At 38.9% G+C, this 12,094-nt stretch overlaps 1 protein-coding gene across 1 annotated transcript; it reads left to right on the top strand.

Annotated features, from left to right (window-relative positions):
• The first annotated feature begins 2,819 nt into the window (after nt 1-2,819).
• Nucleotides 2,820-3,215, top strand: LOC121392176 (protein GVQW3-like). Its single transcript, XM_041523521.1, has one exon. The coding sequence runs from the start codon at nt 2,820-2,822 to the stop codon at nt 3,213-3,215; it is 396 nt and encodes a 131-aa protein (XP_041379455.1).
• Nucleotides 3,216-12,094: the final 8,879 nt, after the last annotated feature.

The raw sequence follows: 12,094 nt of genomic DNA on the forward strand, positions 1-12,094 counted from the left end.
ATACAATCAACACACAGACAGGAACATGTGATATTGCTCAAATATCTTTGAGACAAAATATATCGCCAAAAATGTCAAATTATGTCATGCCCATCTGTGATAGAAGAAATTCTGGATACACTACATGAACAGTTTGTGATAGGGCCCACTGGGCATAACCATCATATTTGTATTTAAGCACTATTATATAAAACTATGTTTTCTGATCTCTTTGTGTTTGTATCCCATGATGCTTTGATGGTGATTTAAAAACAAAACAAAATAATATTTATCTCGCTAGGTGTACCCGACAGTTGAAAACTGTTAGATTCTGTTGTGTAATGCCCATTATAACTTCTACTAAAGAAGATCAATGCAGCCATTAAAACACCAACATTCGTGACATGGAGAACTAACAACAAATTATCACGATCAAGAACTATTCTTCACACACAAATATTCTCTTAAAAAAATACAAATTGATAGGAGTCCTTTTGCAACACCTATTGTAATTTGAACCCATATTTTAATCGGCTAACAGTTACAATATGTGGTGCACTTGACTTTTCTAATTGATTACTTTTATTCACAAAACTTACTTCAAGTATTACAAATGATATCACTGGATAATATAGCAACAAGCAGAGGGTGAAAAAAAGACGGAAACGTACACAAATAGAGAAAGAGAGAGAGTATGAGAGAGACAAGCTAGACAGACAGACAGAAACAAATACAGATACACACAAAGTAAATGGGGGAAGATATAATCAAAGGAACTGGCTCACAGAGAGAGAAAGTGGGATATAGAGGGACAGTGAGGCAGAGACAGAGAGAGAGAGAGAGACAGAGAGAGAGAGAGAGACAGAGAGACAGAGAGAGAGAGAGAGAGAGATAAAGATACTGAAATACAGAATGAATGTTTGATTGAAAGTAAGGGAGACAAATGGGCGGTTGGGTAGAACCTCATCCCTGAATGTCTGCCATTGGTAATTTTCTTACCCCAACCAATGCCCCACAGACTGTGCTATATGTACTGTTTTGTCAGAGGGAAAGGACGTATAAAAATCCCTAGCTCCTTTTTGGTAGGATTAACCATTTTGTTCTCAGCCAATATAACAATAAATGCAATATGCTTGGTATGTTGTTAAATAAACCCTTTTTTTTCTTCCTTTCTATCCAGCCACACACATATCCATCCATTCATCCAAAGAACCATTCACCTATCCATTTATTACTTCAGAACAGATATTTCATATTTCTACCTGTCAGACGCCATTTTCCAATATCATTTCATTGCAGTACATTACATTAAAATAATCTTTGAAATATATTTAAAAAATGGATAATTTTTCTACTGTACAAACACAAACACACACACACACACTCTCTCTCTCTCTCTCTCTCTCTCTCTCTCTCTCTCTCTCTCTCTCTCTCTCTCTCTCTCTCTCTCTCTCTCTCTCTCTCTCTCTCTCTCTCTCTCCACACACACACACACACACATATAGTAATATATAATTATATATATACTCGCAGCTAAAAAGAAACTTTACAAGTATTAATTTGAATTTGTGGGGAAACGGCAAATAATAAGAATAACATTATTTGTGATATTATTTAATAGTTCACTACCAAATATAAATCATCAACAAAAGCAACTTGGCTGCAGGTAACAATTACGTCATGATGTGAAAGTTACACGTGGGGTCAAAAACCAAATTTACACTGAAATGTCACCCATTGAAGTCGAGCAAAATGAGGTATTTCAGACTCGATAATGCCTCTAATATCGTGTGTGATCCCCATGAGCTCGGATACATGCATGCACACGTCTTCGCATAGATGTAGTCAGCCTTCTGATTACGTCATTCGGGATGCGTTGCCATTCCTCAACTAGGGATTGTTGCAGTTGTTGTCTGTTGAGTGGGGGCTGTTGTCTCTGTCGAGTCTGGCGATCAAGGTAGTCCCAAAGATGTTCTATAGGTGACATGTCTGGAGAGTGTGCAGGCCATGGCAAGAAGTTAACGTTGTTCTGATAGAGGAAGTCCTGAACAATGCGAGCAACGTAAGGTCTCGCATTATCCTGCTGGAACATGATCCCTTGAGGCTGTTGCTGTAGGAATGGCATAACAACTGGTCTTAGCACTTCATCCCTGTAACGTTGAGCGTTCAGATGGCCATTAATGATGACAAGTTCAGTGGTCTGATCGCCACAGATGCTTCCCCACACCATCACACTACCACCTCCGAAAGGTTCGACTTCATTAACACAACAACGAGCTGTACGTTCTCCTCTGCACCGATACACTCTTATTCTCCCATCCCCACGGAACAGGCAGAACCTACTCTCATTGGAAAAGAGAACCCTTCAGCCAACGCCTCACATGCCTGGCCCATCGTAGTCTAAGCCGACGGTGTTGGTCTGTCAATGTGGTCCCACGGTAGGGTCTGTAGGCTCTAATACCAGCAGCACGTATTCTTCTTGACATGGTGTGTCTACTCACATGGTGGGCGAATGCCGTTTGCCTTTGATGATCTCACCGTCAGAAAATGATTACGTAGGTGTTCCGAGACTACTTCCATAGCTGAAGTTCCATAGCACACCAACAGATGGCAGTACGGGGATGCTCGTGCTGTGGGGGTTACCAGTATCAGTCATCAGGCAGTCTACCGAGTGGCATCGTTCTGTGAACATCTTGTGTTGTGCTACGGGAGTTTTTGTGACTACATGCACAGGCACATTTGTGATTTCATCATGGACTGCAAACTAGAGCAGAGAGTGAACATCAAATTCTGCATCAAACTCGGTAAATCTGATTCGTCATGTGTATGGCAATGAAGCAATGAGTCGTGCGAGGTGTTTTGAGTGGCACGCACGCTTCAGGAGCGGCAGAACATCACTAGATGACGACAAGAGGCCTAGCCGACCTTCCACGAGCTCAACCCCTGAAAATGTGGAAACAATTCGGCAACTTGTGCATGAGGATCATCGGAGATCCATCAACGACATTGCTGCCATCATTGATGTGTCATACGGAACAGTGCAGGCAATCCTAACATCTGATTTGAACATGCACCACATTGCTGCAAAGTTCGTGCCTAGGCTTCTGACCCCCGATCAGAAGGAGCTCCGTGCCGAAGTCTGTCAAGATCTCCATCAGCGTTCCCTGGATGACCCAACCTTCATGTTAAGGGTAATCACTGGGCATGAGACTTGGCTCTACGGATACGACCTGTAGATCAAACAACAGTCTTCGCAGTGGAAGAGCCCAACATCTCCACGACCGAAGATGGCGAGACAGGTCCGCAGCGCGACCAAGAGCATGCTCATCGTTTTCTTCGACATTCGCGGGGTTGTTCACTGTGAATTTGTCTCCGGGGGCCAGACCGTCAACAGCAAGTTCTACTGCAATGTTCTGAGGCGTCTGAGGGAGGACATTCGGCACAAACGGTCTGAACTGTGGCGCGAGGAAAATTGGATGCTTCATGACGACAATGCACCCTCTCACCGAGCTCTCGTAACACGTGAGTTTCTCGGTCGTAACAGCATGGTTACCCTATCACACCCACCCTATTCACCAGATTTGGCCCCTTGCGACTTCTTCCTCTTCCCGAAGATGAAGTTGCAGCTGAAGGGTCACCATTTTGACACCGTCGAGGAGATCCAGTGCGAATCGCAGAAGGTGCTTGACACGCTTTGAGAAAAAGACTTTCAGAACGCGTTCCAGCAGTGGCAAGGCCGCTGGGAGCGCTGTATCGCTGCACGAGGGGACTATTTTGAAGGGGATGGTGCCCACACTTGAATCAAGTGAATACTTTCTTGTATATAGGCCTAGTCTCGGAACCTTTTGATACCACCTCGTATATAATAATAATAATACTACTACTAATAATAATAAAGTAGGGGAACTGTAACAAGAATTTACAATTGCAAAAATTGTAAGGTATATTTGCTGTGGGAAATGGTTATATGATAATAGTGAATTAATTGGGAAAACATTTCAACCGGTAGTTCAGTATTGCAGGTTTTATGACCACCAAAGATCTTGAAGGATGATTGGGGTCAAAAGTGAAATTTGAAAGTTGACGTTTTTTTTATCAGTAAATTGCAAATTCAAACAATAAAAATGACTAAAAACAAAACAATAACAACTGTATGATCAACAGAATGAAAAAGATTGACAGAAATAATGTTCCGCAGTGATTTATCGACCTTCCTGGAAATTGTCAAAATCGAGAATGACACCCCACGCACATGTACGGGGCAACTGCATGATGCACGTGCAAACTATGGAATGTCTTTCGGTGTGTTGATAAAAAGACCTGAACCTTCTTTACTGGGATGTCTGTGGTCAAAACATATGTTCGGTCTAATAGTTGATATTAACATAATAGTTCAGATTCCCCTACTTTTTTTGAAGAGTATATATACCGATGCAATTAAATTCAATGACACTGATGAACACAAAATATGTTTAAAAAATTATAGATGGCTATCATGAAAATCTCTCACCACTATTCCAAGCCAATCGAAATAAGTCGGCCGATTACAGATTATAATTAGCAAATGCGATGGTATTCTAGCGACTGTACTTGGTGTCAGACAAAATGCCGGGTAATATTAACTTTGTGACTGTCAAAGCATGCCAATACATAGCCTCATCTGGCTCAAGTGAAGGTACCTGTGCAGCTACCGTTAGATTGATTTAGTTTAAAACCCATTTTGCCTGTCACAAGAGCATGTACCATGTATTACGAACATGCACCACGGTGCGCGAGATCTCGTGACACCGTCACGGGAAAAATCGTGTTGTCGTTACTATGAACAGCATTTTACCGAATTTCTAAATTCCAATGAATCCAAACTGATTTGTGTTAAATTATATCAAGGTTTTAAAATGTTTGATAAATATCATCTACAGATCAATATTATACTTGTTTAAGCCTATACATTGAAATTGGTTAAATATTAACAAACAAACAAAATTCTTCCCCAAAAGAGATAAAAAAAAAGAATTTGACACGGTCGATTTTCATGGTTCGGTCAGGTTAGGACAAAGAAACCTAATTTTAATTTTTGCCTTACAGGTTTTAAGTTAGTCCTATAGCACACAAAAAGTATATTTTCATATTTATCATAGGAGAAAAGCTATGAAAATCGCTCATCTTAGATTTTCGTTTGAATATTGTTGCCCATTAATCTTTCATTTGTATCTGAACTACTGAAGAAAATCATTAGTGTAAACACTAAAACCACACGAACGACATATTGGTTGACTAAAAAATTCAAATTTTATGCCCCGACTTTGAGGTGGGTATTGGTGGAATTGACTTACCTAACACATCGTGCATAAGCATTAAGGATGCCTCTCAAGAAAGTGTTGTCTCATATCTCCACCACAACCCCCTCCCTAAAAATAACCCCCAAAACATTTAACTATGTTTGCCCCTGTACTCTGTTTAAAACGGTTCACACAGTTCACAAATACACAGCATTCATAGCGAGGACTAAAACAAAATTATTATTATATATACTACATTAAGCCAAAACATGTGCTAGGTAACATGACACAGAAACACATGAATACACACACACATACACACACACACACATACATATTCACTTTAAACATTCCATACACCTTCTAAGAACAACACTTGGTATCCTAGAAATATGAATGAAGTGTGGTAAAAAATAGGTGAGGTTCAAAAAGAAGTATGGCAAACAGGTTTTAAAAAAAATAAAAAAATAAAAATATTATTTCCAAACAAGCTACAAAGTTGTTGGGTTTTTCGTTTGTTGTTTTTTCTGTTATATTTTCAAAGCAAAAAGTATAAAGAAAGAAAAGGTTACCAGCCTTATAAAAAGAAATATTTAGGATTTTATGTAGGCCCATCAGCACTAAACAGGTTAAGCCACTTGGATAGTACATGTGTTAATCTATTTCAATAATAAAATAAACCGGTGCCACCACATAATTATGTGTGACACGCCACGAGAATGTTTTGTGATTGGTTGTTGAAAATAATGTAGGTGAAGGTATTACTCAGACAAGTTCAGCAGATATTCGTAGCCATCATTTGTAATTCATTAAAAAACACAGGAGAAAAACTGTTTTACATTATGGTCTCACTACACAGCTCTGTAATTGTGGTTGTTTTGTTGTGTTGTTTTTCTGCCATTTTATTTTTTCCTGTACAACATTACATATTACATTCACACTGGTAATACACGGTAGATATTACGTAACCACCAGCTTGCCAGAGGGCATATTCACTGGGATGGTACAAAATGACTGCGCACGTTACATATAATAGCCGTCATATTTAAGCATTTTATTAATTAACTATACAATTATACTTGTTGATATTAAACAATAATGTGCGTTATATATCGTTGAATATGCATACCAGGCCAAATGCCTTAATTGTCCCTTCCTTTAAGGTCTCACTACACAGATCATTTCCGGGTGAGTTTTCATTCACACGGTCCACTATAGTTCCTAATTGTGACACGTTATGGTTCACATATTCACTTCTAGGAAATGTTGAAGAATGAAAACAATATGTATGTTTAATGGTAAGCCTTCTGGCTGTATTTTGCCCATGTTATTTTGTAATATTGTGCATCAACCTTTTGGGACATGGGTGTATAGCGCAAGAGACAGCCGGAGTGAATCGGTTAATGAACCACCTGTTCGGACCGGTACTACAGCCAGATGCGATCATATAGCAAAAAACTGAGACGGAAATGTTCTCAATTTTGAAGTGAAAATAAATGCTTATATAATGTATGTTCGCAATGGTGTATGTTGTTAGTGCCAACGAGAACCCGTTCTACTGGCAATCTTCATTTGAAGTTGGCCAATTTAACATGAGTTTCAATGGCAGATGACATCTGTGTAGTGAGACCTAGGGTTACGTCATAGCCAAGCAGATGACAAGTCTATGTCCTCAATGAATAAAAGCCACTATAATTTTTGAAATGAGTTTGTTGAGCCAGAACATTACAGTTTACCATTAAAATCATTTTATCTTGGGTGCCAAATAATATATAAACCGCCTTTACACAAACAAAACTACTTTTTATTACCGATGAAGATGGAAATAAAATTAACATATTTTTTTTTATCCCACAGTAGGGGATCACTTTACAAACATCTTTATTGTTTTTCATATATCTTGAAATCTTTATATATTTTGATTTGTTTGTTTTGCAGGTGCTCGTATTCTTTCAAAGGACAGAACTATACCAGTAATTGGTCAGCCACTGACTCTAACATACAACAATAATGAGATAACAGACATTACAGATACAGTTCGTTTCTTTGTGAATACATCTATAGAGGGAGTATGTTTGAAGAACCACGGAACGTGTGGCTCTGGAAAAGGGAATAATGTCACGAGAATCTCGTCAAATGTAATCAGACTTGTAATACCTTCGTTTAATGCAACACGGCATGCTGGTGCTTGGAGAGTACTGGAAGGAACCAGTGTATATTCAAATTATTTGAATTTAACACCTCCATTTGCACGTAAGTAACAATTAATTTGAAAACTAGCAAGATTGTTTTCATTATGTCAGGGACGAGGCTTGCCGAGTCCCTGACATCATATTATGTACCTGAGAGTGGAATAGCCCTGTCCCACATGGATACATAATGGAGAATTATTTTTCTCCCATCCAGTAGATGAAAAACAATCATTTTTGGAAAACGTGAAAAACCTAAAAAAAATATTTTATTTTACAATAAAATAATCATAACCATTGAAAAGATCGTACCCAAAAATGGTTTATACTAAAAGTATAAACCGAAAATGATGGTATAATTTCATTATGACAGCAGGTTTCCTTGTTTTTATGAAATATAAAAAGGATTTCTTGCTTTATTTTGCCATTTACGTGATGTCGCCCAATGTTAATATCAGCTCAAACAAGAGAAGTCATGTGGTCATGCAAGACTGATTTATTCTGCATGGGCTGACGTCATGGAATACGCTTGTCGTGCATGGCTAGGGATGGGAGAAAATACCATGTCGTTTTGACACAGCATCCCCATAATATACACATGTAGCAACATGGCTAAAAGGGAGATGTGTCTTGCAGAGATGAAATCTGTGATTGGAACACCAGGTATGTTTATAGAGGTTTTATACACAAATTGTGTGGTTATATCCTATGCGGGACGACTTCAGTGCTACTTTACATAAATTTACTCTTCTACATCATAAAAAATGTGGTTTAGAACATGTCTTGATCACCACCGTGCAAACAAATATGGGGAAAAAACCACCATTTTGACTGTCACGTCATCATTGCTAGACCAAAATTGCTGGTTGTCGCATGTGTGTGCGGATCAGTGCAACAAGAAAAAAATTGCTTGCAATCATGCAATTTCAATTGCATGCGACAAAGTTGCAAATGTCTGCGGTGGCCTTAATTTGCTTTTTCCATTTAACTTCTATGTACTTTTTGTGTTGTGCGTCACGAAATGGGCCTATTATAATAGACTAGTAGCAGGGGACAATATTTCAAAATCTGAGGTAACTGGAAGTTGGTTCACATGGTTTTTACCTAGACAACCAATTGTTCGGTTACGTGAATTATATTGTCTAACCTGTGGGTTAACTGATCGGTTACCTCAAAGTTACATTGAAATTATATTTTAAATACATAATTTTTAGCTCCTACATAAAGTTAAAACAAAATACAAAAGAAAACATGTAACAGAAAAATCAACCTCCACTGAGGGGATTTGAACCACGGACTCTCAGTACAAGAGTCCAGCACTCTACCAACTGAGCTAATAGGGAAATTCCCACTAGCTACTGCCAGTAGGAACACTTTATACCAACACTACTACATATACTCCCCCTTCAAGTCTGAGTTACAATTGTATTCTTGTGTTAAGAACGCACCCAGTCAGAACCTGTAACAGTTCAACTGCCCGTGGACCAATTATATATTAGGTTTTGTTTATTTATTATTATGTATATTATTTATAATATACTAATAATAAATACACATAACCCAATATATAATTGAATCCATACCTTATCTTTGGGACAAAGGTTATATATATAGCCTGATGTAAAACTGAAAATACTGTGCAACAATTTCCAAGAAAATACTCAAGATCACCATTGATTCATATCACAACCAGCAGCGGAATGAAGCAGTTTGGGTGTTTCACATAAAATAAAGACTCCTTTATCAAAAGCCAAGCTGGAACAACCAGTAAGAAGAAAAGACACCTGCAGATTGAGACACACTCAGCTTCTATCAGTAATGCAGAAACAATAGAAAGACAAGCTATTATAGCCAGACTGAGAAGAAACAGAAGAATAAACAAGTTAAAACTTGGATACTGAGTTTTGAATTACATTTAGACTTGTATTTAGAATTACGTTATAATATTCTTTAATGCTTGCTAAAGTTAACAATATTGTAAAAGGATTAAATATCAGTCCCATTACTGAAACAAAATAGATACACTTCCAGTTCCTTTTCTCGTTTTACGGTGACCAAGTCGGGGCTAAAAATCTGCGCGAATCTCCGAATCCAATTCACGCAAGCATAAAACATCCAAATCTATATACAGTAACTGTGCCTTGTGTTATTGAGTGGCAATTAGCAACAATTGCTTTGGTAGCCGCGGTCTTTATGCCAAATTAGTGCTTGGGACAGGAATAAACAACGGTCTGATAATCACGTGATAGATGGGTTAATTCGATTCGTTATTTCATTCATGGATTAATTACTCCAGGTCTGGTAATGATCTCGTTATCACCAAGTGACGGCATTCGTTTGGTAAAACAAGCCTGGGACGTTGTCAGTGCTACGGCAATCAAAAACTGTTCGATTCATACACAGTTTGTTCCCCAAGAACCTCACGCAGAGTTGCTTGAGGCACCAGCCAATGAAACGACAGCATTAATTACAGGATCTTGTTGGTGACGTAACACACAGGTATTTTTAATCAACAATGAACTGCAAATGGACTTTGATGAGTTTGTCAATGTTAATAAAGCTACTTTCCCACATAGACGACCTTGGCCACGACCGAGCACGATTTAAGCAGTCGCGCTCAGTCGCATTGCAGTCGGGAACATGATCGTGGACAGTCGTATGTGATTGGTGGTGGTCGTGTGCACTCTTATGATGATCGTACAGGTGCTTAGGTCGTGCTCTAATATTTGAACATATTCAAAAATTAGATCACGACCTAAAAGCTACAATTTAGTCATACACAGGCGTATGACTATTGTATGACGATCGTATGAAGATCGTGTATATTCGTGTTGAGTCGTGCCCAATTGTATGGCGATCGTATGAAGATCGTGTTCAGTCGTACAAGGAAGCATGGGAAAGAACTCATATGACTGAACACGATCTTCATACGATCAAACACAGCTGCATACGACTTTCATATGACCTTCATACGACGGTCAAACGACTGAACAAGACTTCCATAAGACTGTCACATGACCGATATTTGAAGTCAAAATAACAACAAGCATGCCTCCTCGCAAAAGCAGGCAACAAAGGTGGCAAAAAGAAGCCTCAAGTGGATATGGACCATGTGGACCCGACAGAAACATGTGGAGGAGCTGGATCCCAGCGCCAAACAAAACGAAAGTGCAGATATGAGTGAAACTGACATGACAGCCAATGGGGAACCCCATAAACCCCTGGATATACCTCATCAGGATATACCCCAGGATATACGTCATTCTAGTCCAAGAGGGCATATAGTCCTCCTCCATCGTCTACACAGTTACCTTCACCGCCTCTGCAAGAGCTGCATGACGGCGATGTCGATGATGTACAAGATGTAGAAGATGTACAAGAACAGGATTCTGTGGATATTCATGAGGCTGATGAGACAGCTAGCCAAAGCAAGATAAAATGTGCTGTCGCGTATCTGTTCAGCGAAACTCAGGAAGTAGAGTTGGCTGAGTTTTACAAAGAAATCAAACACTTCTACAACAAGAAACTGAAGGACTATAAGAACACTGACAAAAATGAGACTTATTTAAGTGCAGGCTGCTACCCTTGACCCTCATGCACATGTAAATACACTATCCTTCTTTTTCTTTTCCATATTCTTCTTCATCTTCATCATCATCATCTTCTACTTCTTCTTCCCCATCTCCTTATTCTTCCCCATCTTCTTCTTCTTCATTTCTTCCATTTGTTTACACGAGTTCCTCCAAGGTGTCATATAAGCTAGTATCCTTGAACACACCTCAGAGCAGGTACCATTTGCCCCAATGTCAACATACCAAAATTTGTAGGCAGCATTTACCAAGGCTAGAAGAATAATGGAGTAATTGACATAGTAGGAGCCAGATTTTGGAGGACACCGGATTGCCACATGCTTGCCATCGAGTACACCGACAGCATTGTGAAAGTCCCAACGCTTTGAAAATTTCTCAATTACCTCCACCCATTCCTATGGGGTTGTGGGGGTTACTATGGCATCACCTCCATACTCTTCAAAAATTGCCTCGCACGTTTCAGGTCTGATTTTGCTGATAGTGTTATGAGCCACTCTGAAACCATATTGCAATGACTTAAATGAATTCCCAGTGGCCATTTAACGCAATGTTAGAGCAAGACGTCTTCCAGGATCAAGGGCCTTTCTCCAGAAATTAAGTGTCCTGTTTTTGCAGATGTGGAACTACACATTCAATCAATTCCATAAACAACTCTGGAGGAACACGCAAGAAGTTCTTGTTGCTGCTGGGAACTTCATGGTGGAGTTCTTGTAAGAGGTTTTCATAGTGTCCATACTCTAAGTTAACAGAACAATTATGACATTATCATAATCACATTACCTGTTTCATGCCTTTTAGTAGTAGCCTTTTCACACTGTAGTAGCATATGTAGGAGGCATCCATAAAGTACATATGCTCAAAATCTAGGATTTTTTCCCACCCCCATGCATGCATGTACACCTTTTACATGTACCAGCAGTATCCCCATGTACACCTGTAGTCTGTACATCGATTTGTTACAATTGTTTGCCTTCAATCCAGTTAATCATGTTTCATTTTATTTTTAAATTAAAATTAAAATTATTATATTATATTATTTATTTTATATTTCTTTAAT

Source organism: Gigantopelta aegis, unplaced genomic scaffold, assembly GCF_016097555.1.
Source record: "Gigantopelta aegis isolate Gae_Host unplaced genomic scaffold, Gae_host_genome ctg3463_pilon_pilon:::debris, whole genome shotgun sequence".
Taxonomy (NCBI): Eukaryota; Metazoa; Mollusca; class Gastropoda; order Neomphalida; family Peltospiridae; genus Gigantopelta; species Gigantopelta aegis.

Bases quoted from the DNA above. Each gene is read 5' to 3' on its own strand.
- LOC121392176 (XM_041523521.1), top strand. From the start codon at position 2,820: ATGAGTCGTGCGAGGTGTTTTGAGTGGCACGCACGCTTCAGGAGCGGC.